The sequence below is a fragment of the Telmatherina bonti genome, assembly GCF_933228915.1.
Source record: "Telmatherina bonti genome assembly, chromosome: 3".
Lineage (NCBI taxonomy): Eukaryota > Metazoa > Chordata > Actinopteri > Atheriniformes > Telmatherinidae > Telmatherina > Telmatherina bonti.
This window is the reverse complement of record NC_136621.1, coordinates 17,118,849-17,146,697: the sequence shown is the minus strand read 5'-3', so window position 1 is coordinate 17,146,697 and position 27,849 is coordinate 17,118,849. Positions and strand designations below refer to the sequence as shown.

The 27,849-nt window shown below is 38.6% G+C and overlaps 1 protein-coding gene across 1 annotated transcript; it reads right to left on the bottom strand.

The window, feature by feature from the left end:
• Window positions 1–3,076: 3,076 nt before the first annotated feature.
• Window positions 3,077–26,227, bottom strand: aspscr1 (ASPSCR1 tether for SLC2A4, UBX domain containing). Its single transcript, XM_079265046.1, has 17 exons — window positions 26,130–26,227; window positions 25,845–25,900; window positions 24,448–24,562; window positions 21,468–21,568; window positions 18,490–18,547; window positions 18,312–18,385; window positions 17,618–18,152; window positions 16,178–16,234; window positions 15,875–16,014; window positions 14,993–15,074; window positions 14,837–14,903; window positions 14,386–14,448; window positions 11,555–11,607; window positions 7,060–7,111; window positions 6,850–6,919; window positions 6,135–6,322; window positions 3,077–3,242 (listed from the first exon to the last, which is right to left on the bottom strand). The coding sequence occupies exons 1-17, from the start codon at window positions 26,217–26,219 to the stop codon at window positions 3,232–3,234; spliced, it is 1,812 nt and encodes a 603-aa protein (XP_079121172.1). The 5' UTR covers window positions 26,220–26,227; the 3' UTR covers window positions 3,077–3,231.
• Window positions 26,228–27,849: the final 1,622 nt, after the last annotated feature.

Sequence of the window (27,849 nt, the reverse complement as noted above, 5' to 3'; positions counted from 1 at the left end):
AGGTTTCATGCTGAATATGAAAGAATATGAAGTGATCAAAAACAGTCACTCGCCCCATATTGAGGACAACAACAAATAGCAAAAATCACAAAAAATATAAATTATATAAAAAATAATTAAAAGCAAGAGCAGTTAAAAGTTACTGTGCAGATTTCATGCAGGCGCATGAGAAAAGAAATGTTTTTAACCTGGATTTAAACGTATCTACATTTGATGAGAGTTTAATCTCCACTAGCAGTTTTTTCCACTTGTTTGCAGCGTAACGGCTAAATGCTGCTTCTCCATGTTTAGTCTGGACTCTGGTCTGGACTAGTGGACCTGAGTCTTTGGGTCGAAGAGCTCTGCTTGGCTTATATTCTCTGAACATATCACTGAGTCTACGACGGTGGTGTATTCCAGGGTATACAGAGTATAGCCACTTCTTTTTCAGACAGCATTGAGTATACACACTTCTAAACCCTCTGTGATGCTGCTTTTACAATTACAAATGTCCCTACACATGTAATTATGTCAACCAGCAGCTCAGCTCTGGTTACCAATGGCACACTGGTGCAGTTAGCCATGAGATGGATTAATTTTAGCCTGAACATAGACATAATAAAGATATATGTCTATCAGCCTGTCTCTCACAAGTCTGTGTGCTAGTACTAATTTAGTTATTTCACAACTCTTCCTCCCTGAATCCCAGAAACTATGTGACAAAACAAATATACTGATGGATGTACTTTTTTTAGGTAAACTAAATTAGTGGTCTTACATGTCACTTTTTCTGAAAGTGTTTTATCTGAGCTACTTTTGTTTTTCCTGTTTTTTTTAAAAAAAAGGCAAAAAATTGAGAGTAAACTCACCAAACACCACCTGTCTACGGGATGCATTCTGGGATGTATCCTGGCCCTAAACCATTTTGGGATTTGTAAACAATCAGCAGGTTTTTAAAATCTATCCTGTTCAGGGATTTTTACATGTTCAAATGTCTCACTTTCATTATTTCAAATGTTTCTGTGTTCTGTTGTGGACAAGTAGGTTTATAAATCTTTCAATTTCATGCATTCTGTTTTGATTTACATTTTAACATAGCATCATTACAGAAATCATGATCATAACATTGATCATTACAAAAATAATCCAGAAATAGCAAATAAAACAGAAGCAAAAGATTAGCTGCTGATTCATGTGAAGCCAGTTTACAAACTGGTTTAAAGAAAACGGCACAAAATCCAGGTTAACACTGCGGTGCTTGTTAGTTGGCTTGTTTCAGGAAAAATGCATTTATACTTCTTAAAATTTTTTATATAACAAAAGCAATATTTGACCTAATTGTGTGACCATTTTAATATTTGAATAGCATAAAATATTATCTATGCAAATAATAACATAAAACCAAACCTTTAATGCTGTTATTACCAGCTGAGTGACATTTAATGCAGCTGTAATTTATAGGAAAGTAAGTCTTGTTTAAATGCATGCTTCTTCGTTCCATTGTTGTTTTGTGGCTGTTTTATTCTAGTACAGCTCCAAAACCAATTAAATAAATGAAGACAAATCCAAAATCAAGGCAAAGGTGTTGTGAACAGAGCTTTTATCAAATGAAACATCATGTGGGAGACAAATATAATTAGCAAAGCATCATATTATCTATCATAGTTTAATGTCTTGATGTAGCCCCTCAAAAAAAATGAACTTAACTGATCCCATAATTGACATGCCACTGATCTGAATCAAGTGTAGAAACCATCATGCATGTTCTCAGGTCTCTGTCTCCACCTGCTGGTGCGACGACACCTAGTTACATTTTTAAGTCCATTTCTAAGGCAATCTAAACCTGTATTAAAATTTGAGATCATTACATTTTTATTTTAAAGATCTAAGGTTATTGTGCTGCAAAGACCTTTCTGATAATGAAATACAAGTTTATTTCTGTGTAGGTGGTTTAACAACTACTTCACAAGCTTTTCAATTTTCACCCAAACTAAATCATTATGTAGACCACACCTGTCAAATAAAGAATAAAGTAGTTATTCATTTCCACACTTATTTACTTACTTTTAATAATTAGATATATAAAAATGTAGCCCTGCATGACTTCACTTTTCCATGCATCTGTTGGACATGCTCTGTCTGTGCTATCTACAAGAAGTGAGACAAAAACAAAAAAGGAAAAACTTTGCAGCTTTCATGCAAACAGGAAAACTTCTTTGGTTTTTCACGAGGCTGAGCAAAGACTCTAAGCATATTCTGCAAAGAGATGTTACTCAAAATAAATGTTGGCAATTAAATGTTTTTATTTACCATTCTAAGCATGTAATGGAGTGGATTAGTGTGTGTGTGTAACGTGCTGTTCTTTCAGATTGATAAAGGAGGGAAATATAAAGTTAGTGAAGAGAGGGATGAAGACTTTGTGTAGTTTTGCTTATTTTGTAGCAAAGCCACTGTTAAGCATCTCCATGGATACGGGACAAAACCTACAAAATATCAAACTTCTGTTTCATTTGCTCCTTCAAAGGATGACGGGTCGGTAATCTGGATAACAAGTTACGGATTCTACATTCTCTATTAGTTAACGCCTTTTAAACAAAGATAGTGAATCAAAATATGGCTTTTGATTGAAAGTTCAGGAAAGAAACAGTTTTTGTTCATAAACTTTAAATTAATCAATTACAAATGACTGATATGAATGATTTATAACGCCATAATAACTGAGAAGAAAAAAGTTTGGGAGTGAGCAGCTCTCATCATTAATATAATATGCATCAATTTTGAAAAATGAATAAAGTGTAAACCAGTGAAGAACCAGCTGAACCAGTTATATCACTAATCATGTCTGTGGCGTATTTAGAGTTCATGGTTGGGCTTGACATCAAATTTAAAGCCAATGTGAATTCCCAATCTTTCCAGTGTACAGAAAACAGAAAAGAACAATTAAATCTAAGACTCTACTGACTGAAAAAACATTTCATTGATGATATATTTCTACCAAAGCTACATTTAAACTGATAAGACAAAAAACACTCAGGATTTTTAATACAACAATCTTTATTTACTGCAGTTCATCATCTCTTCAGCTTTCACAGCACTCTCTGGAATGAAACATCACAATCTTCTGAAACCTAGTCAAATGAAGCGTCTCCTCCATGATGGATACGTCCACTGCCGTCGCAAAGTTAAGCCTCTATAGTGTCGTGAAAGTTGGAAGTGCATCACTAGTCTTCCCATCAGCAGGCAGCAGAAGTCTTATTTCTTACCTGTGTAAGAAGCAAAGATACTGTCAGCGCTTTCAGGAAAGGGAGGGGGGGCAGACTGCGAGGAAGTCTACTCTGTGTGTGTGTGTGTGTGTGTGTGTGTGTTTCTGTGCTTTGAGCCACACATGGAATCTATAATCCTTATTCAGCCCCCTCCCCGCTGTCTTTTCCTTTTAACTTTCCTCATGAAAGAGAAAACAGCCGCAACTCTCTTCAGAGACGTTCATGGACACACACGGAGATCAGTTATAAATAAAATGCACACAAAAACACAAACAAGATCACGAGAGAGAGAGAGAGAGGAAGGAGTAAATATCCTGAACGAAAACATCAATATGGTGACCAGCAGAAACACCACAACACAACAACAGAGAGGAACTGGGCCGGGATGGACCGCAGGGGCTCGAGCTGTGTGATGTGTGATCTCTCCCTGAACACTCAACTTTCTATAGTGGTCTTCTGGACCAGAGGGGGTGATCGTTCTCGACTAATTGGTTCATCATAACACGCATCCACATCTTCTGACTCATGTGGAATTCGGTTCTCTAAAAGCCACGTCTTTTTAACATGCTCAGCATGTGTGCTGAGCATGACAGGAATTGTGTGGCTCAAAACTTTCTGTTCTTTACACACAGACAAGCAAAAACGGAAGTAATAGTGGGAGCGAAAGGGGGTAAAGATCATCTGTAGTGTGCAGAGAGCAGGTCATTTGAGCAGGTGTAAAACGTGAATCAAACCCTGATGAAGAGGATTTTGACAGAGTCGATATTAAAGCCGTCTGTCTGTTAAACATGTAAAATATGTCAGATGATCTTTCTTTGCTTTATTTGAATGGAGAATCTGAGCTCCTGATAGGGAACCTCACCAGTACCACACAGAAGTCCGGTGTGTGACAAGCGGTGACAGCAGTGGAAATAAACTGTTTAGAAGCACTTTTGCTGTTTATCAACAACAACAACAACACCACACATAAAAGCATCCAAGCTGTCAGTGACTGACTGAAGTGTTTAAATCTGTTGTTTTCAGCTTGTAGCTCATCACAGCGAGCCTGGTCTGTGACAATTATCAAATCCTCCTGCTTCCTAATTTCCAGCTGGAACATGAATCATTTTGTTCCCCTAAGTGCGGCTGCAGTTACTTACTCACAACATCACATCGTCTTTTTGAGTATGAAGTGTACTGATGTAACGTCAGCTGATTCAGCAACTGTTGATGATGCATCTCTGTCATTGTTACAGCACTGCCATGAACGGCGAGGATTTTAAGGTAAAATCTGGAACAGCCTTTAAATGCTGTTGCTGATCATACAAGCATGTCACAGAGAGACGTGCCCTGCTGGACAGGTGATCCGCTGGAGGAAGCTGTTGGGAATCTGCGGTTTAAAGCGAGCAAAGATGTGATGCAGAAATCAGGTTGTGTTTTTCTCACCACACATACATTTAGAAAAAATGCTCAGAAGCCGAGGGCCAACAAATCTACTGACATGTTTACACGCCGTCTCACCTGCTGATGATTTTACTATGATTTATAATCTCTGCAGAAAATCCAGAACAAATATTCTAGATGTTTACATGCTTCTGGAACATCTCCAAAACTTTTTAGACTCAAGAGCCTGCGTCAAAGAGGCCATTGTGCCGAGACAGAAATGAAGATGGAACATGTAAAATCGGTTTTGGAGCACAAATAAAGGGACGTCAAGATATACTCCTAAACATCACGATGAAGTCTTTTTTAAAGGCGAGTAAAACATCAAGGCCACGTGGACACACTTTCATCTGGTCCTATCTTTATAGTGACCTGCATTTATCTAGTGGGTTTTTTTTGGACTGGAGACTTCTAGGGTTTACCGTCTTGCCACTGTGGACGTGGACAGGGCAAGTTTGAGACTTAACCAACAATAACAACTAAACGAACAGCTTAATTTTTATTAAGCTAAAGTATTTTCTGTCTGAGCTTGTTTGTAACATTAAAGATGAAAAATAATCACACTGAGTTTGAAGAAGTACCACAGGATGAGTTTTCATCACCAGTGGAGTTAGGAGATAAGCGAAGGTTTTGTACTAAAGAAAACAGCTATTTAGTGATTTTTAAAAAGATTTTTGGTTAAACTGGACAATTTTGATACATTTTCTTGGTCTGTGAACTGCTGAGAACAAACATTTGACCTGTTTCTGTGCAGGAAGCTGCAAAATACTGACAGGTATCGTCATGTTTGAGTCGTAGGCAGATCAATGGCAGAGGGCATGATCTGTACATCATGAAAGCACTGTAATTATTTTAAATTTGTGGCTGAGAAGGAGAATAACAATGAAGCAGTTATGCAAAGTAGTTAAGACCTCTGCCTTCACGCTGAGCAGCTCAACAAAACAGCTTCAGTCCTTTCATGGCGTAAACTTGTCAGTCTGGAAGAAATGTAACACAAGAACTGTAATAAATCACTTTTCTCTGCTTTTAAATCCCACACACTCTGTGATGAAAGTTACATTTAATAACATTCATCCACGTTATTCAGTAAAATTAGATTTCCTTCAGGTGGCTCCATGTGGTGCTGACAAGTCAGGATGACAAGTTTCAGCTTCTTCTTCATCATTTACATTAACGGATGAAGACTACCTAAACTCAACAACAGGAGTGGCAAGCAATGTCAACAATGTGTCTGCGTGTGTTTTCTTTCCTATTCTACAGTCGTTTAGCAGACGCTTTTACCCAAAGCGACTTACATATGAGTGAGAACAACACAAGAACGAAATCAAACAGTAGAGGATATCATAGGAAGGTGCTAGTGGACTGTCCAGTTGGACGCAGGTCCTAACATGAAGTGCTAGAGGCTTTTTTATGTTTTTCTCCCTTCCCAGCCCACAATACTACCCATGTTATGCTGTTTCCTGTCCTCACCTGGAAGCTTGAGCCACTTGGGCACCTTGCCCGGGTCAGATCTGGCAGGTTTAGCAGCCTGGGTGTGTGCAGGTGTGTCTTGATGTTCCTGTGTTGACCCGCTGGTGTCGGCTGTGGGCTCTGAGGAAGGCAGCGGTTCCTCGATGCCAACAGAGCTGGAGGAGGGTTCTGGAGACCTGAGCATGCAGCTGAAACAAGAAGGCAGGATGAGAAAGAACACATGTTAACTCTAACACGTTGCATAGAGAAATGATTTAGAGGTTTGTTTTGGTTGAAGAGTTTGTGCGTTTCTGTAAATCTGAATTTTTTTTTTGTTTTTTGTGGTAGATGAGCTCAACCAAAGTTAAATATCATAAAAATCTGAAACAAAAGCAAATTGATAAGCTTTCAGAGGCGCAACAGGACAAGTGAGGGTCACTTTTAGGCTATCTTTAGAAGGACTGGAAAATTGTGAGAGCGACAGAGAGAGAGAGAGAGAGAGAGAGAGAGAGAGAGAGAGAGAGAGAGAGCGAGGGAGAGAGAGAAGGGGGGTATGTGGTTGTGGAGGAAATGAGGGCGAATGGGGGCACCTGCTGTTTAGGCAGAACCTCAAAGGGATTCCAATGATGACAGCTTTGTGACAGGAAAATAGGCTAGTTGCCGCGGGACACAAGTGCATATATACACACTCACACGACCAGGTGCACATTAAAACACATGCACTAAGAACACATACCTTGCTATGGACTCATTTGCTTGCAAAGCTGTGACAGAGCTTCCAAGCAGTTCTCTCTTTATGTAAGAATCTGTGGAGGAAAAACAAACCAACACACACACACACACACACACACACAATGTAAACTATTGTTTTGTTAGATCACATTCCTCAGTAATGCATCAGTATCTAATTCAAATTAGCATAAGAGGGAAGAGAGAAGATAAAAACCTGTCCTGACGTCGGAGCCAAAGTACACCAGGGCACCAGGAAAGAGGTCGGCCTGCAGACAGACGGAGGGAAAGCAGGGAGTGAACAGAAGCTTCAAAAACATTTATCGCACATTTCAATTACTGTAAGTGAGGAAATATCTAAACATAACTTCTGCCTCCTGCAACATGCAAACAGAGTGCTGCTGCCACATGTAAACTAAATGGAGCTCATTTCTGAGGATGAGTCGTTGCTCGGGGATATGAATCAGTTCCCATGGTTCTTTGAAGTAGACCACAAAATGAGCACCAATCAAAATGGTTAGTAAGAACACTTTCACCCCTGAAGCTCCACATTCCTCTACCGAGAGCTTAATGGTTATGTTGGACCTGTCACAGGCAGATATCTTCAACCGTACAATTTTGAGGCAGAAACACAGGCGGGCAGGCGGGAGACACATCTATCACGCTAATGGGACAGAAACCAAACTTGTTAAAGAAAACGTCTATAAAAGACAAACTACCAGGGAGAATTTTTCAGCCAACGTTCAAACACGGGCGAAGAGGCGGAGGTAGATGTCTTGGTGAACGATCCGATAGAACTTTCTTCCTCTAATTAGAGGAGATTTTTCATAAATAGCTTCATGGAAATAAAACACCAATGAGATAAAAATCTATAAAAACATTAAAATCATGTGCAGTGATGCTTCCAGACAGCTTATAAAAGTGCTGAGCAGCTTTTAGTTGCTGAAGGACAGTAAAAAAAAACCAAAAAAAAAACCGTGAGCAACTATCTTTCAAGTGGATATTAAATATCTTTTAGCAGATGTATATTGTGACTTTTTTAAGCCAGGAAAAGTTCAGGTGATGCAGAAAAAATAAAGGATTTGCTACAAGAAGAAATCCCAGTTAAGCAGCAGGACATAGACCTCAAAACTGGTTTAAATTCTTTCAGTAAAGGTTTATCTGATGTGATGGAAAAGCTGGTTACAATTGAATTGTTTAGTTTTTCAAGTTGCAGACAATAAAAAAAAGTATATTTAAGCTGAACCTTGCTTTTATCTGTAGTCTCATAAATGCAAGGAGCTATGATCACTCTTTCTAACAAGTTGCACATTTTCAGCATATTTTACAAAATCTTTCCTCTTAATTTGTTCGAGGCAACTTTCTAACCAGTTTGGGACATTAATGTTGACTTTATTCTGCCAGGATGACTAAGACTGAAATGGTAAATGACCTGCATTTATAACGGGCTGTTTCTGCACCACATTCATCTTCTTACAGGATTTTTTTTAGTCTTTTTCTCTGCCAACACACACACACACACATACACACACACATACACTTGAGACAATGCACGATTCAATGTTCCCATGTGAACAGGGAACCTGGGGATTGAACCACCGGGCATCTGACTGACTGACAGCTGCTTTGCATCCTGAGCCACAGGACCTCAAGATTTTTACACACAGTCACCTGAACGTTTAACTATGTATATAAAAAAATATGTATCTTTTTTTTTTTTTTTTAAACCATTTTTTAAAAACATTTAACTTAATAAATATTACAATAAAACTACATACATTTACTATGAAATCAGCTTGTTTTTTTTATAACATACAGAGCATGTGAAAGCCATGATGCAGAACACAGTTAATCCTACAGAGTGATGATTTATGTTCAGTCCAGACTAACCAGCACTAGGCCTGTCACGGTAACAAATTTTGCCATTCGATTAATTAATTATTGCGATAGCCGATAATTTTGCGCTCAGTGATTATTGTTATTATTTTGAGACCATTTTTAACTAAAACAACAATAATAATACAAGTACACCCTTTCAAAGATCAACATACTTAAAGTTTGTGGAAATGCCGTTTGTAACATGTATGTTCATCCAGGTAATTCATACTGGCTGTGAAATGTTTGCAACATGTTTCAAAATGTCACTTTTTTAACGATATTTAAGGGCAGCATGGCTTTACCAACCATGCTGTCTGAGTACACATCATGTTGCACTGTCCTCTTTGCATTTAGTCTATCAGTTAAACACCCCGGTTATCAAGGACTGTCGGGAAGATGGAGATAGCCTGTTTGTTAAGGTTTTTTTTTTTTCCCCAGCTGGGAAAACTGCTATTGATGATTGGTTTCTAAGTGCAGTGGAAGCTTGTTGTATTACCGTGTTTAGTTAATATTGTCTTAAAACAATTGCGGCACGAGAGGAAATAAAGACAAATGAAAATTATTTTCTTATCATGCGATTAAATGACTTATTGCGACATGCCTAACCAGCACTAGGGATGTCACAACATCATACTTTCCCAATTAATCACAGTATAAAATACCATGATTATCTGAGGATGATGTCCGAACCTGATCACCAACTTGTTCATAAAACAAAAAGTAAGTTACACAACATCTGCGTTTTATCACTTCTGTTTGTTTTCTTCACTTAATTACAAAAAAAAAAGCTGCAGGATTGTAGGTCTCGAGGACCTGACTCAGTACTACTTTTTATTCTTTATTTTCACTGCCAGAGTATTATTAATGTTTAAGCCAGCAGCTATTCTGCTAAAGGACAGTTAGAAGTTAAAATACAGCTAGATGTTTTCCAGTTCTCTACTCAGGATCAAAATAAATACTCATAAACATATTTGTCATGTAGTTAACAGAAAAACCCCTCCTGATGCCAGTTTGACATCTTGTAGCCTTTTACCTTTTACTTCATGCTACTTTAACGTTTGCCTAGAGAGATGATAGAATAAAACTTATAAACACAAGATCTGTTCAAGTGATTTTACATTCTGTCACAATAATTACCACAATATAATCATGGTAATCATAATATCAGGATTATTTCTCTGACAATAACTGAACCAAGAACATCTAATCTCATCACACTGTAAGAAAGCTGCTACTGCTACTCTCCACTACACCAGTCTTACACACACTGTCCTTTCTCTGTCTTTTGTGACACTGGTTGCTAAATTGGGACACACCAGCCTAATTGCTATCATCACACCCCTGTGAGCAGGAAACAATGTGTTACAGTGGGCATTTCTGCCATCCTGCTCCCTCTGGCAGCGGCACTCTGGATAAGACAGGCCGACAGGACAGGACCTGTATGTGTGTGTGTGTGTGTGTGTGTGTGTGTGTGTGTGTGTGTGTGTGTGCGTGTGAGAAAGAGAGAGAAAGGGGGGAGTGTGTAAAAAACAAGTGAGGAATGGTGAGAAAGAAAGAAAAGAAAGAAGTTGAACAGATCCTGATGGAAGACAGAGGGGCAGACGGGCGAGGGAGGGGATGCCTGGTATCAAAGGGCTTCTGGGTTGGGAAACATTCCTTTCCTGACATGACACAAAGTGATTAAAGTGTGCGTCTGTGTGTGTGTGTGTGTGTATGCATGTGTGAGGAAAAAGACATATGTGTGTGTACGCATGTCTATGTGACATGACAAAAAAAAAAAGATTAAAGATTCCTTGTGTGTGTTAAAGATTGATGTACAGACAGGGAAACAGAGCCAGACGGTGTGTGTGTGTGTGTGTGTGTGTGTGTGTGTGTGTGTGTGTGTGTTCGTGAAATGACACCAAGGGGATTAAAGATTTTGTTTTTGTGGACTTTAACGCTTTTAAGTTGCTAATGGATAGCGACATGGGGGTGAGGGGAGGGGGTGAGGCACAAGAGAGGGTCGGAGAGAGCGTCCGTCTGGGTGCTGGAGTCGGAGGGAGGAGGAAAAGAGGAAAGTTTGGGGATGGGGTACAGTAAAGGGACAAGTATGGAGAAATCCGGCAGGGAGATCTCAAAAAGTGACCAAAAAAAGATGAAGTAGAAAGAAACGCGCAGCTTACATCAGAACATCACCAGAGGGGAACACACACCGACGCCGACACATTTCAAAGCGTGCTTTTGAGGATTGGTATCTTTTGTACCAGTCCCTCTGAGGGCCGAATCTTCATCATTGTCACAACATGATAAAACTTGAAACTACTTTCTCATCCTCTCTTCGCTGCTTAACATTTTCAGGTTGAGCAAAAGTGTCAAACAAGAAAAACAGCTAAAAGCTCAGAGTATGGAGCGACCAATGTGTTCATTCTTGACCGCTTCATCGTTGCTCCAAACTCAAAGCATCACGGCTGCCCACTGCTGTGTCTGTGTCTGTGTCTGTGTGTCAAGATCAAAGTGAGGCCTGTATTAACCCCATGCGCCAGTCTGGGAAAAATCAAGCCCAGCTGGGGTCAAGGACAGTGGAAAGGGAGGGGCGCAAGTGTGAGTAAATGCGAGAAAGAAAAAAAAAAAAGGGGGGGGGGGGGGGGGGGGGGGGGATGGCTTTGAAGAGGAGATACGGACCAGCCGATCCATTTAGCAGTCAGTGTGTGTGTGTGTGTGTGTGTGTGTGTGTGTGTGTGTGTGTGTGTGTGTGTGTGTGTGTATAAAGTTGTTGTTTTGACTGTAAGGTCATTTGTTTGAGACTAATCAAGGATTTTATGAAGGAAACACACGGTCAGTGTGAACAGTCCTACCTGGAAGAGAGTGGCTGAAGAGTCATCCAGAACAGTTCTTGGAGGGGTGATGACTAAACGTTGAGCAGAAACGCAGAAATTACAACCTGGGAAAGTGATTCTTGCAAAAACATTCTGCAATCATTAAAATAAAAAAGTTAACTCAGAAACAAAATGATTGTTTACACTATTTTCATATGAAGCAAAGATGCTTCTCACAAATGTCCAGCTGCTGTTTGTTCCAACATCCTGGAAAGACTGTAAGAATTCTCAACCATTAAAAACAACTTCATCTAAATATCTTCTTCCAAAAAATGTTGATGGTTCACAGACTAATAACAGGCAAAATGGCATCTCTTTCATTTCCTCTCCCTCCTCCCAACACCTGTTCTGCTAGTGTGTAACTTGGGTGAGTGGATACAATCTCTGAAGATGTCTGCTGCGACACAAAGCTCAGCAGATTAATGCCAGAGGACACAGAGTCCTGGGTCGGGGGATTGCTGGGACAAGTTCTGGCTGTACAACATCAGAAGGAAACTGTGTTTCCAGACTAAACTGGTGTTGTAAACAGAATCCTATGTAACATTGAAGATGGCATGGTGCTTATTTTCCCTGCTTGACAGAACACATTCAGAGCCTTTGAGTGAGCTATAAATATTTACAGGTAAAGTTGTGCAATATGACAAAGTTACTTACCCTTCTTCGTTTTCTGACTATAACTTTACATTATGCGACATTTGCTGTTTCTCAAAAGCAGGAGGTTGAAACTTTAGTTCTTGCTTCCCGCTTTATTATTTACATCACATTCACACATTCATTACATAACTCACTTAACTGAAGAAATAAATGAGCCAAAATGCGTCATCAATGTTTTAAAACACCAACAAAGTAATATTATTTCTAATTTGGATCTTTTTTCTATTCTTTATCAAGTGGAAATTGGACATTTTGAATTTGTCATAATAAAGAGTAATCGCTACAGCACTGCTAACAGCAACTACAAAAACAGATTAAATATGGGCTAAATAAGCATCATTTAATGTTAGCGGCCAAAACCTCAAAACACAGAGAAATGGCCGATTGAGAGTTTATGAAGCTGCTATGAAGTAAGAACTGCAACATGAGTTCTCAGTAGTGTTACTATCTGCCTAGCAGTGTTTCAGCAGCCTGGACAAGTTTAATACTGGAATCACAAGAACATTTAGTCTGTAAGAGGGTTCAGTAGCCTAAAAGCTGTCTGTTGTCCAACTGCAGATGAGATCAATAAAAATATTTGAGAGTAAAATTGACTTATTGGAATTGCTTACTGTATATTCTCTCTGTTGTAATAATATGCTCTAAGGGTTATGAAGCACAATACATCTAAAAGAAGCAAACCCGGGAGAAGATATGGGTGGAGTTGTTGGTGACTACTCTCCTAAAGTGACCTGCATGAATAGAGGGATGAAGTAATGAAAGAACAAGGAGTAGCTGAATGGCCTCTGTGTTATTTTGACCAAAGCATGTCACAGACATTTCAATAAGACCGCAGGAAATTGTGTCAGCTTGTGGGGGAAAAAAAGAGAACAAATCTCCTTTAAGTAACCAGCCACACAGCTGGAAAGTCGGCAAAGCCGTGCACCAATATTTTCACTTCATTCTGGTTTTACACAACACATAGTTTTTGTTTACATGTGTATTTAGTATAGTTGGAATACGTTGTTTCTATTTGTAATCGTGCACACTTAGGTACCTTTTTGTAGGTTCAGCTTTGTTAAAATGTTCAGATTTACTGTTAACCTTTGCTCATTTTAGATATTTTCTTCAGATTTAGGAGTTGTTTATTTACTTAGTCTGTTTTTTATGTATTACTTTTTAGTAATTGATTAATTAACTGATGGGTTTTGTTTCTTTATGTATTGGATTGGTTATTTACGGTCTTGTGTCTGACTAGTGTGATCAGCCAGTACTTAAATCCACATTATTTCCTGTTGGTCAGTTTGGTTTCTTTTGTGTTAAGTCGATTTTGTCGCTGTTGTTGTTTTTGTTCTGTTATAATTATGACTGTTTTGTTTTGTTCATCTGACCTCTGCAAAGGCCACCATTCTTTGTAGGTTTTGTCTAAATTTTTTGGATGTCTGTCCCTCACACTGTGGTTAAAAAAAACTTGTTTGGACTGCATATGAAGAAGATGAGTTTGTATGAATCACAGGAGCAGTTGTCTGAGCTCCATGTAGTGAAAACCAGAATCCTGAAACGGCCATACTGGGTTGTTTTCACTGCCCATACCACTGCTTTCAATAAAACATGCCTAATATTCATAAACATGACATATAGCTTTATATGTTTACAAATGGATTTAAAACATATGTACTTGATATAAAAAGTTAGTCGGACTAAATTTAATGAATATATAAAAAGTTGACACGATACTGGTACGCATCGATTGTAGAGCATTTCAGTAGAATTGTGATAGTTCCTTCATTTTGGGCTCATCTGGTTACAGAATATGTTGTGCAAATATCTCCAACTTTCTGAGAGTAATCTAAAATAAATCATGTCAAAATCAGGTTGAATCAAGTGATTCCAACTGTAAATTTACATAAACTTGGTCTAATTTCCACACATCTGATTATCATTCTTGTTTTGCTTGTTTTGCCTTATTTAATAATCAAGATCAAAAGAAAAAAAGACAAACAGAATTGGAGAAGTGCTATTGCAAGACACGTGGCTCTGACAGCTTATCCTAAAAACGTCTGACCTGTTTATGTTTGTTTCTAAATTTAACCACTTAAATAAATTGGGTTTAGTGAGTTCAGTGTAATTATAGCAGACAGATATAATGGATGAGCAGGAGATTAAATGATACTTACACAGATAGAAACTTAGTTGAGGATCCTCCAAGTGACTCCTCACAAAGTGTCTCACAGCACCAACTGGACACAAGACACAAAAAAAATCATCTAAAATGTGAATAAACTCTGTCAGTCACTGTGTGGACTGTAATTCATGTTTCAAGAGGAATTTCCCTCCAGTTTGTTTTTCTGCTGGCTGCTGTGGGGCTGAGGTGCATCTAATCCTTGGAATTACAGACCAGTCTCATTCTTTCTGTCTCTATCACTCTGGTGTGGCTACAGCCATGAATGTGGTGAGGGAGCCACAAGTAGATTTCACATTGCAGCCATACCTGTGGCTAGCCAGGTTAAATGAACACTCTGCACTGTGCACGCACTGTGCACGCACGCGCGCACGCACTGTGCACGCACGCACGCGCGCACACACACACACACACACACACACACACACACACACACACACACACACCTGTTTCGAGGGGCCTGAAGAAGCCTTGTAGAACATGCCTGTCTGGAAACTGGATCCTCAGGACCACCTGGAAGAAAAGTGAAACTTAGTTATAAATATTTGAAAGAAATGAATGATTTTAATGAAAAGATGTGATTATTTGTTTGGAACTTGTACTTTGGGATATCTCTCCATCTTCTCCTTCATCTGGGCTTCTCTCAGAGATTTAGTTATAAGTGGAGCCTCTTCCAATGACTTCCTAAAGGAGACATGTATAGAAAAACAAACCAAGTTATGATGAAATAAACTGTAATAAAACAATGTTCAAACACCAGGTAAAAAGGTGAGCAGGGTCTTCTCTTCTACTCTCGCTCGTTTGGCCTTGAATGCACGTTGTGCATGTCAGAGGAGGAGACAAATTGCTGTGGTCACCTTAATTTCACCTTTGGTAATTGCAGTCATTGGCATGGAAGCTGTGTTGCAATGAGATAGTCTGTTAAGTTAATGTAGACTGAGATTAAAGGCTGTGCGCAACGAGGCCTCAACCTGATGGTGCTTGGTCGATGACTGGAAGGTCTACGCAAAACAGAATCACTAATTGCTCCCAGTATGCCATACTTGGAAGGCTTTGTTGTGTGTGTAGTGTCTTATAAAAGAGAACATGTTTGCAAACACACACAAAGTCTCCACAGCTGTGGTCTGCCGTAGCCACATCCAGAGAGAGCAAAATAAACTTAACATCTGTTTGGAAGAAGGGCTCATAAATAAATAAAAACTTTAAACTCATAATAAATAGAAAAAAAAAACTTGGAACAGATGCAGTGATGCTCGACGCTCTCCCCGTCAATGGCCTCTCATCATTGCAATGGTATTCAACAATTAAGGGTTACACATCGACAAAACACCGCAGGACCACATGCCACACAGACTAATTATCAGTTTCAAACGGTGCAGGACCACAGGTCTGATCCAGACATGTTTCACCTGAAACAAGGTATTCTGAGTAAATATCACACACACAAACTGCTTAAGTGGTTCAGTTCACCTCCTCCTACCCACCTCTCACTTTTCAATTGGGCGAAACGCTTCCGCACATCATCCACTGTCACTTCAAAGAACTCATCAGGTAGATCCTCGTGGTTCTCAGCGTGATGAAGCAGAGAGTCCAGGTGGTAGATAAGCGGCTCCCGCTCAACTGACTGCAGAAAGACAGAACGGACATTGAACTAATGTGCATCCGCACTGCTTTCAGTAATAGTAGCTGTAAAATCATCAATTTACCACAAGAGACAGAAACAGGTTAAAATAAAAACTGAATGAAGTTGGAAGGCCACACAAAGATGATCAAACAGATGAGTTTACCTCCAAAAACTCTTCATGATCCATATCCTGATCTTGCGAGTTGGCAGTGGCTTTACACTGACAGAAAAGTAAAATTAAACATATTACTAATCTGGTAAGAGTTAAATCTTTCATTTCAAGCAAAAATGAATGAAAAATAATAAAACATAAAGAAAGTGCTTCTCGAGTGTTGGAACATGGCAGCTGACTGCTCTCTAGAGATGAGTAAAAAGCAGCGCCACATTTCCTAATTGGCATCTATTAAGTACGGACAGAAGAAGGAATTTCTTGATGATGACTATGTTAACACAACGAATACTCCACAGAACACTATACAACCTAAGATAGTCACTAAATGTAAGAAAATCAGATCTTGGTTTTAAATTGTGTTAAAGCTCTTGTGTTGTGTGTTAATATTAGGTAAATACTACTTTGGCATAACACAGAGGAATGGCGAGGTACATCAGAGGCACAACAAAGCTATGACTGAACCAACATAAACAAAAAATATATATCTACATTTCTATGACAGCTTAATCTGAAACTGTTAAAACTCTGTTATCTTTAAATTTATTCATCTCAAGTAAAAACGGATCCATCATATCCATCCATCTTCTGCCGCTTATCCGAGGTTGGGTTGCGGGGGCAGCAGCCTAAGCAGAAAGCTGAGACTTCCCTCTCCCCAGCCACATTTGCCAACTCTGCGGGGGGGATCCCAAGGCGTTCCCAGGTCAGCCGAGAGATATAATCCCTCCAGCGAGTCCTGGGTCTTCCCCGGGGTCTCCTCCCAGAGGGACGTGCCTGGAACACCTCACCAGGGAGGCGTCCAGGAGGCATCCTGACCAGATGCCCGAGCCACCTCAACTGGTTCCTCTCGATGTGGAGGAGCAGCGGCTCTACTCTGAGCCCCTCCCGAATGACCGAGCTCCTCACCCTATCTCTAAGGGAGAGCCCGGCCACCCAGCGGAGGAAACTCATTTCAGCCGCCTGTATACGAGATCTCGTTCTTTCGGTCACGACCCACAGCTCATGACCATAGATGAGGGTGGGAACGTAGATCGACTGGTAAATCGAGAGTTTTGCTTTCTGGCTTCTTCACCACGACAGACCGGCGCAGAGTCCGCATTACTGCAGACGCCGCACTGATCTGTTTGTCAATCTCCCGCTCCATCCTTCCCTCACTCATGAACAAGACAACTCCTCCACTTGAGGCAGGACCTCACTCCCGACCCGAAGAGGGCAATCCACCCTATTCCGGCTGAGGACCATAGTCTCAGATTTGGAGGTGCTTATTCTCATCCCGGCCGCTTCACACTCAGCTGCGAATCACTCAAGCGAGAGCTGGAGATCACAACCAGATGAATCCAACAGGACCACGTCATCCACAGAAAGCAGAGACCCATCATGTCAAACTAAAATTTTATTGGCTGATGTTAATTGGGTTTTTGTGCTGTGACCCACCTTGGTGCTAGAACTGAGGCTTGATTTGGCTTTCTTGGCTTTGGGTGATTCGGCTGTGGCACTAAGAGATGCCAAAGATGCGGATGATGATGAAGAAACTGATCGTCCACCTATTCCGCCCCCGACACCTCCAAGACGCTGACCACCACCAGAAAAAGGAATGAACGGAGCTGAGGAAGTAGAAGAAGGGTGACTGTGTAGTTTTGACGGCCCTGCTTCCTGTTCATCCATGACTGGAGTTTGACTTCCTGTGGGAGGGACTTTCGGCCGAACTGCATCCTGGGGGTCTGGAACTTCTTCCTGTCGAGCAGGAATGGTGGTTGTAGCTGTGGCAGCAGTCGATTCAGACAGGGTTTCTACTGGCTGATAGGGACTTGAACTCTTAACTGGCACAGTTGTTGACATCTCTGGAAATGATGGAGCATGATCTGGCAGAGGCAGTGGGGCAGGTATGGTTTCCTTGGCAACAGGTATGATTGTCAAAGCAGCAGCTTCATCTTCCTCCCCTGGTGTTTTGTCCTTTTTAAGTAAAAATCTTAAACAGAAGTTGGAAAATTACTTTACATTAATTATGAGTCTAAGTACAGTTTACGTTTGGTTTTGTCAATTAAATAAACAGTCATTTAAAATGTAAAAAGAAATATATATCACACAGAAACATTAAGAAAAAAAACAACACAGACAAGCAGCCTACCTCACGATAGCATTTCCTCCTGTAAGACCCAGAGACCTCAGAGTGGTTTCTTTTAGTGCTTCTTCCCCACAAACCTACACACATACACACACAGACACACACAAGGACAAACAGCTGTGTTGCCATAAAACTCACTTTCATCTCTTGAGAAAGGGAAAGTTTAAGGAACACTGAATACCTCGTCTCGCATGTAAACACACACAGGAGTGGCTCCTGATTCAGACAGCTCCAAGCCACTGCAGGGAGATGGTGGCATCGAGAAGGAAAACAAATTCATTTTAGTTGCTTGAAAGTGACCAAGAAACTCCCAAAACACACACACAACACACACATAAGTGGCTTTCACTTGTTCAGAGGAATCTGCTCTGTAAAGTTCAAACAATAAAATCTCATGCAATGCAGTGGCACATTGTCTGCATGTGTAAACCATGTGGGCACAATGCTGGGCAGAAACTAATTGAACCATAAATGTTTTACTGGTGTTCCTCTCAATTCTGAAAATCAAAGCCTTTCCCTCTGCTTCTCAGCTTTCTCCGAGCTTTTTACACCGGTGTGGAGCTAACGATAGTTTAGTGGAAGCATAACTTCCCTGGAAAAGGATCAGGACATGCAGTGATGTCATTAAACAGAGACGAAATGAAAGCTGGTTGATTGCAAGAGCACCTGGGACCGCACAGCTGGAACTACTGAGCAACAGCTGCTTGTGTGTGTGTGTGTGTGTGTGTGTGTGACTAGGTGGCTTACGCTTCAACAGAAGAGAGGATGTTTTGGCCAGATTTCACTTTTAGACAATGACCACGTTAAGTGTTTGGAAAATATAGAATATTAATTTTGCATCGCTTCTGGCGTTACATCAACCACCTCCAATACTAGAACATATGACAAACATTTACATTTTACTCCAGCTAACAGTTTTTATGTTACTTTTACTGGCAATTGACTTCACCAGTATGGACAGAAACCAAACGACCTAAGATGCATTTACGACAGGATTCAGCATTTTTTTTTTAAAATTTGAAATAATATAAAATCCAACGACAGCACCAGGTGAGAGGGTAGGTTAGATAGATGTGAACTCTATTCTGTTCCCGTCATTTGGCAGATACTTTTATCTAAGGAAGATGAAACTGTAAAGGACATCAGGACATAACTGTCTGTCATCTCAGATTCTCAGTTTAAATAAAGAGCAAGAATCATTAAGATGCTATCAATGTGTGCAGGTATGGCACTCCTGATGCCTGATGGCCAGAAGAGGACAACCTTTGGCCTCCTGAGATTGTAAAGTTCACTAACACATGAACCTGTGCTTTGTTAGCTAAAGACAAAGGCCATAATTAACTTAAGAGCTCAAGATAATGCAAGAACATAACTTCATTAAAATAACTGAAAACAGACAGATTTGACTTAAATCTCTATTTAAATCTTTTTTTATTTTTAAGTTTAAAGCCAGGTTAGGTAACGTTGGGGAGCTAGCAAGATTTGAAAATGGCACCCTGTCTTGGCTCCTCCCCCTCTGGTTTTGTTCCTTGTGTGATCCAAGTTTTTTTTTGTTGTTTTTTTGTTTTTTTTTTATAAGAATGAACAACTCCATTTCAGTCCGAACATTTTGATTGGTCAGAGTTTTTACAGATAACAATAAACTGAGGGGTCTAACTATATTTCTTATTGTTCATGATAAAGTATATAGACTGCTATCAGGACGAGGAACCTCTTTACCCAGAGTAAAAAAAAAGGGTCTGAGAAAGATTACCTACCTCAGCTTTAAATATTTACCAAAAGTTAAAAAAATATATTTTTAATGGAATTGTTGTATTAAAATAATGATAAATTTACTACACCTATATTATTATACACTGCCTGGCCAACAAAACAAGTCACCACCTAAATAAGTAAATAAATAAATTAAAAATCCCTGATTCCACTGCATTCTCTGTAGGATTGTTTCTATAAGCTTCTACAATGTCACAAGATTTATTTGCATCCAGTGCTGCATTTATTTTCCACTAAGATGTTGTATTGAAGATGTAAGAGTCTGACCACTGCACAACTTCCCAAAGCTTTTCAAAGGGGTCCAGGTCTGGACTATGAGCAATCCATCTGATCCTTGAACCACTCCTTCATAATCTGAGCCCCATGTCTCCTGGTTATGTCATCTTTGAACATGGCCGTGCCATGAGGAAAGATGGAATAACCTGCTCATTCAGAATATTCAGGAAGTCAGCTGAACTCATTCTTTGGAAAATGTTGGTGAACTTTGACCTGCCCACATCATAGATTGCCTCCACAGACAGGCATGAAGGCTGCATCACTTAATCTGCCTCTCTTTTTACCCTGATGCCCCCCCATCGCTCTGGAACAGGGTAAAATTTGCTCCATAGCAAATTGAAGCCTTTTTCACTGGTCCACCTTACTGTTAAGCGGTTTTCTTAAAGCTACACAGTGGCTCAGCCCCAAACCTTTAAGTTTTCATGTGGAAATGTTTTTACGTTCACTATGACAACATAGCTCAGAGTTCTACTGCTGATTTTCTTTAATGTAAATTTACCAAACATTCAGGTGATAACTCATCATCATTCAGGATGTTTTTCTGACCACATTTCTTCCTATTGGACGATGGTTCCTCCTAGTTTATATTACTGCTGCATCTCCTTAGACGTTTTCTCTGCTTGATGCATGGCAATGATATGATCCTCCATAAACTTCAAAATATCTTCGCCAAGCCCGCAGATGCATCTTTCCACATGGTTGTATCAGAAATGAGAAACTACTCTCTGCATCAGTTGGGAATGAATTACTTGTTGCCAGCTGAAAGATAATTACCCCGACAGTAATTATTTAATAGGTGGCTCCAACTTGATTGCTTAGTTACACCTAGGATGCAATTTATTTGAGGCATGCACTGGCATTTCATTTTATTATCATACATGGAGGTTTAAAATTTAGAAATTGCTTCCAGTTTAAGACAAAGAAAGTTTAAGGTCTACTTATCAATTCATCAGTCCAAATGTTAAATCGAAACACTTCCTCTACATTAAAATCTTTATGCATTTAAAAAAAATAATTTTTTTTTAATAAAATAAAATAATTTTATATCAGTACCATCAAATATAATGATTGCACGCACAAATATAAATTCTGTACAAACTCAGAACAAACCTGATCTGAGGAAAATGTGTGATTAGTTCCCACAAACTCTGTCCACATGAGAAGGAATCCTGGAGCCGAGAGCCATCCTTCATCTGGAGCGCAATCCGCACCTGATGGAACCACAAAAATCCCACAAGTTTAGTTACATCAGAAACCACAGACTGCAACAGAACAAACAAACACGATCTAGCAATAACTAGCCTTCACTAAATCAACAGTGTCACTCAGTCTACATTTACACTACAATAAAGTGTTCTCTGGGTGTTTAACCTACAGTGTACGCATGTCTGTATTATCAGAGGTTGAGGTTGATTGATGGATGTGAGTTTGTATACTATCAATGACAAAGAAACATATGCAACAAGGGAAACCAGATGGATTTAAACCATAAAGTTCAAATAGAAAACAAATAAAACATCAAAGAGGACATGTTAACACCAAAGTATCCCACTGGTTTATCTTTTTTCTTAATTGTTATTACCAGTTTTACCTTCAGAGTACTACAGAAGGTAAAAGATCACATTGGATACACCTTGACCTCAAGCACATGTCTAAATTTCTCAACAATTCCTTGAATGCCAACAAGAAAAGTCAACATTTGAAGTACCAGTATCTCCACAGGTGGCCATTAGAAAGAAAGTTCTGGTTCTTTAGTCTTGTGCCACTTTTCAGACAAATAAACTCTTTGATAATCAATCTTGATTAAGCTGCACATGTTGGCCTACCTCAGTCTGAAAATGAGTAACACCAGGCTGTTGTTCTCGCTCTGTGAGTCATACTATGACTTGTTTATGTTTACTCAACAATGGTGTTGTCCAGCACAGAGATCCCGCTACATGTCGGCACACCGGGGGAGATGAAAAGAGGGGCCTTGGCTGTCAAGGGTGCAACACGAAACACTCACACATAGCAGTCAGGCTGAGGTGTGTGTGTGTGTGTTTCAAGGGCGAGTGTACATGTGAGTTTATAAAATCTGTAAGGAATCAACAGTCAACCATCCATCAAATGAACCAAACGGCAGATCAAACCCAGCTGTGATTTTACTGCTTAGATTATGATGCTATGATGTCATAGGAAAGTACAGCTCAGCTACAACAAAGTGTTTTTTTGGATCCAGTTCAGAGAATGAGCACATACTGGGAATTCACGCATTTCCAAAACTGATTATAAAAATGCACACACACAGACTCAGCGCACCAAAATATGAAAATGACAAAATAGTACATAAAAATAAATTAACATGGGTTGGACAAATACCCAACAACCTGATACAGCCTCACATGAAAGAATACATATGGAGTAGAGGGTGTGTATTGGCAACAATCTGGTGGTACTAATATATATATATATATATATATATATATATATATATATATATATATATATTTATGGAACACAATTTATTTTTTACAATAATTAAATGACAGCTGTCACGCGTGGAAGGACGCTAAAAGTCCTGCTGCTGCTGCCTGGACAGAGACAGACAGTGCCTGTAATGTGTCTGTGCAGCACACAGTAAAAAACAGAGATAGCAGGAAGCTAGCGGCTAGACTTCCAGCTGCTGGTACAGAACGTGAGATTTACTAATAAAGTTTGAACCATTTAGGTTTTTATGGTCATGAGAACAGACATGGACAAGACTTTCTCCAGACATATGTTGTCTAAAGCCCAATTTAAATCTAATAATAATACTAAAAACATGTAACAGCAGCTCTGTTCCCAGATCAAGTTAGAAGGGTTTGTTGTTCCTGACTATTGTTAACATTTTTTTCCTAAAGATTCCAAGGAAACATTTAGAGACAAGATGAAAAACATGTTTGATATGTGTTTGATTTATTTATGGTTCCACACAAATAAATTTGTTTGGTTACTTGAATTAATGGAGAATGAACAGAGTATAAAATAGTATAAAGGAGCCACGGAGTGAATAAAAATAACCCTTAATGTGGAAAAAAATTAATAAAAAAATTGATAATCTTCAATTACCTGGAATCGCAGTACACTGAATCAAAATCAAATCAAAAAGTAGCTAAGATTGCACACGTGTAGACAATATATTGCAATTTTTCTTTACTACAATCTAATGGCAGGAAAACTGTCAGTATAGTAAGCACTCAAAGATGTAACATGTTTGGCAGCAACTTACTGAATAAGAACAGAGAATCTACGTTTCTCTACAAAATAAATAAAAACACTTCCTATTTTGAAATGAGTAAAAATCTGATGTTCATAAAAAAAATTCCTAAAGTGAATTTTTCACTTTGTGACACAATTTTGTGACATATTGTGACACAAAATATTGCAATATTTTGATCCATATTTTCTATTTTTTTTTTTTACCCAATACTGATCCAGTGTTTTAATTTTCTTGGTAATTTTATTTTATTTTATTTTTTTGAAGAGTTGAAGATGTAATTACTGTTTTCTTTGCAAGAACCGTAACTGACTGAATACAAGCTTTATATTTTTAGCTTTTGTTGAATTAGAAACTTAATTTTCAAATTAATTTTCAAAATAGCGCATTACCTATAAACAACTCATACAATATTTTCAAAACTGCACAATGTGTCGTCCTATTGGTCACTAGACAGTTACATTCAAATTAAACTCAAATGAAAAAAGGTGAGCCATATGGCACCCTTGTCCTTTTTTTCTAGGTTTTGACAGCTTTGCAATAATGGAATGGTTTTACAATTAGTCACTACATTGCTGAATCTCTTACACAAGCTCATGCCCTGTTTATATGCTGATATATGCTAGGAAATCCTAACTATTGTTTAGTGTTATTTTTTTCACATAATCCATGGTTTGATGGGCTGAAATCGACTGTAAAGCTTGGTTAACACGTCCAAAAGTCCTTTCAGTGCACCTTAAAGTCTTCATTGTTTCTCTCTTTAGTACTCTGTCAAAATCACAATTTAATATTCTCGTCTGTATTCATTTGTTTCTAAAGTATATATTTGAACTCTGAACTTTGAACTTAACCAACCTGGCTGTCAGCAACACCTTGTTTCCTTGTACTTGCCACCATTTCCAGTTTAGCATTGTTGGGAAGGTTTGCGAACCTCCATGGCAACGTCAAGTCGAGAACAGTCCTCTGAAACCTGTCAGATAACGACACAAAAAAGGTTCCTGAGAACCATTTACAGCTATTCTGCTATTAAAATGAAAAGAAATATAAGCTTAAATCACAAAACAAAACATATATGGATAGCATCAGATTTATTATTTATTGACAACTCGATTAACAACAACAGCAAAAAAAAAAAAAGTAATCTAACTTATATTCCTTTCTAAACTAAAAAAAAAAAAATAGACAGCTATCCATCATTAGGTTCATTGACATAGAAATATTGTACTTATGACCAAATTAATTTCAGCTTAAACACATACAAAATACAGCCCTGTACTTTTAAATTACACATCGATCAGCATCTGAGGACGACTCCAATTTATCTGCCTAAAATAACTTACCTGCATTTTGCTTTTGGCAGCTGTTCATTTTGAAGCCTTTCAATTAAAACAATGCACAAGTAAAGACTTAGCCTGTAGCTAAATCTGGAATCATGCATCTTTTCTCCTATGAGATTAATGTTTTTTGTGCATGATCCCAAACAAATACAAACTTAATAAATCAAATTAAATTAAATTCACTTTTTAATCTTATTTAAACTAATTTTAATCAAGCATAACTGCATTTATGTAAACCCAACCTGGCTTAAAAAGCTATCAAAAACAATACTAATTTGATTTTAATATGATGAGTCAAGCATACTGTCAAAGTGATTTAAACATAAGCTGTCAGAAAGCTCTGGCTCTCCAAGCCAACAAAAAGCAGACAATGGCATCAAGATTTACCAAAATGAAAGACTTGGTGTGATTCTTATCAGTGCTGCTCACTCTTAGCTAGATATAAGAAAACCTTTGTCAATTAATTCAAATCAATGATCATAAATTTTAATCAAAATCACATTAATGTGTAGACTTTTGCTGTTTCCCCGCATCCCCACAGCTATGTCGGTCGTACAGATAAAAGTTTCATCACCATCTGGTGACAGCAATATCTGGAAATGTGCATAATTGATCCCATTTTATACTTGTGCTTTACCTGTGAATAATGTATAGCAGCATTTATTACTCAAATACTCTAGAAAAATTAGGATTGCACAAACAGATCAAACAAAAGTATTTTGTTTTTCTTGACCTGATCAAGTCCGACAACAATTTAGACTCCTGCTAAATACAGCATCTAAGTAGTTGTAAACATAGCTGTTTTCCTTCTTCACACTACAAATATTCCCATATTATTTTGTCTTTTTGTCCAGAAATAAATGGAAGCTAAAACCAAAGTAGCCTGATGAGCTATTCTACCCAATTATAACTCACTTCAAACCGTGTTCGTCTGGGTTAAATCCATGTTTTTTGCAGACATCTTCCAGCACCTGAGGACAGTAAATAAAATCAGGATTCAACATAAGAAACTAAGACATAAACATCAAGTTACTTTGGTTTAAAACCCACGAAGACAGAAAATGATCTGTCACTGGCTAACAAGTGCTAGTCAGGCATGCTAACTCAGAAGACAAATGGCACCACTCTGTTTACAAAGACATCAAATTAAAGAAACGGCTAATGCTAGACGACATTAAATGATCCAAACACACAACTTACCTGCAACAACGATGTATTTGGAGACACTTTAATTGTTTGCCGTCGCCCATTTGGTGTAAGAACCGTTACCGCTGAGCCGCTGGCTGCCATTGCGTTTAGTGACGTCACAGTGTTTGTTTGAATAAACTTTATTGACTACTACCGATAGACACTGCCTTAAAGGGTCAATTCAATTTTGCAATATTTATCCTTTGTACTCAATAATAATAATAATAATAATAATAATAATAATAATAATAATAATAATAATAATAATAATAATAATAATCAGAGTGTGCTGTTGTGTCAGAAATTATCTGTAAAGGCTAGAACAATACTAGGTTCATACAACTAGTTTCCTTTCGTTCAGATGCACTGCATTATTAGCAAGTTTCTCATTATTCTCAATTTCCCATTTGGTTAACTAAAAATGAATACAATAATAAAGCACTCTTAGTACTAAATCTCTTATATGAATTGGTTGCCTTTTTGCCCAACTTGACTTATAAAATATCATGTCAGGTACATGTTTCGATACTCGTTATGTTAATTTTTATAATTCTGATGTTGCTTCCCTTTCGGCTTGTCCTTCTGAAGGGGTCATCATACCGAATAATTGCACAGGTGAATTGCAACATGTTTTACACTGGATGCCAGGCTTGGGAATGGCCCTTAGAGAACAACTATGTCCTCCTCAGGGCTGCACCAGCATAAGGGAGCAGAACCACAGACTGCAGATCACAAGAGAAGCACCTCTACCACCGGAGCCATGGACACCCCAAATAAATTTTCATACTAACAGCTTTGAAAAGGTTTTGTCTAAGGTCATAGGTCATTCAGGGTCGTTTAATGCAATACATTAAAATTCATTTAAGGTAAAACAGCACTTTAAAGCAGTTAAAGATTTGAGTAATTTTCAAGTAAATAAAAATGGAAATATATACCAAACCAAATAAGGGCTTTTATCTACATCTCCCATTGCATATTTTCTGTTTTAAGAGTGCACTTTACATTAAATATCAGACCTTTTGGTAATCTATGCTTATGTATTCCTACAGATGTATATTGGCAACATCACAAGAAAAAATGTTTGTAACTACTAGAAGCATTGAAGTTTTTTTCCTTAAAAAAAAACTAATTTCCTGAATGTTTTTCATTTCCCTTTCATTTGCCTTAAAAGGCTTAAAATTATCCTTTTATTTAAGTAAATTATGTGTCCACTCATCAGCATGAAATTAAATCCCTCACAATATGCACAAAAACAGTCTGAAGAGCATTATTTTTCTTGTGGGTTTTATTACATTCAAAAGCACGATGACAAACAACAAAGTTACTTAAAATTATTTGCAGTGGCTCTCTCAGGAAAAGAAGATTGATCCTGTCATTTATCTGGCAACAACACATTAAATCTGTTTCCCATATGGATAAAATCATGTATGTACCATATGCAGTTTGACAGATGACCTGAACAGATACTTAAAAATCAAGGCTGTTTTTTCTCAGCAAGGATCAAACTGGATCAAATGTGGAGTCAAAGATAGCAGACAACATGACACATGGCACCAACAGATGGAAAGGTGTGAAACTGGGGCTGAGGAGGCCAAACAAGTGACTGAAAACCTCAGCAACATTCAGACTCTGAGTCAGTGAGCGAGAGAAATGGAATTCTGTAGGAAACTACCACCATCTGAATAAACAAACAAATGATTAGTTTCCTTCCTCACACAGCAGGACATAAACT

What these genes read in the sequence shown, in the direction of transcription:
- aspscr1 (XM_079265046.1), bottom strand. Translation starts at nt 26,219, where the DNA reads ATGGCAGCCAGCGGCTCAGCGGTAACGGTTCTTACACCAAATGGGCGA. An exon ending in CAAATACATCGTTGTTGCAG is followed by an intron (nt 25,901 to 26,129) that starts GTAAGTTGTGTG and finishes TACTGTCCTCAG; the next exon opens with GTGCTGGAAGATGTCTGCAA. An exon ending in CTTCAGCCACTCTCTTCCAG is followed by an intron (nt 7,112 to 11,554) that starts GTAGGACTGTTC and finishes GTCTGTCTGCAG; the next exon opens with GCCGACCTCTTTCCTGGTGC.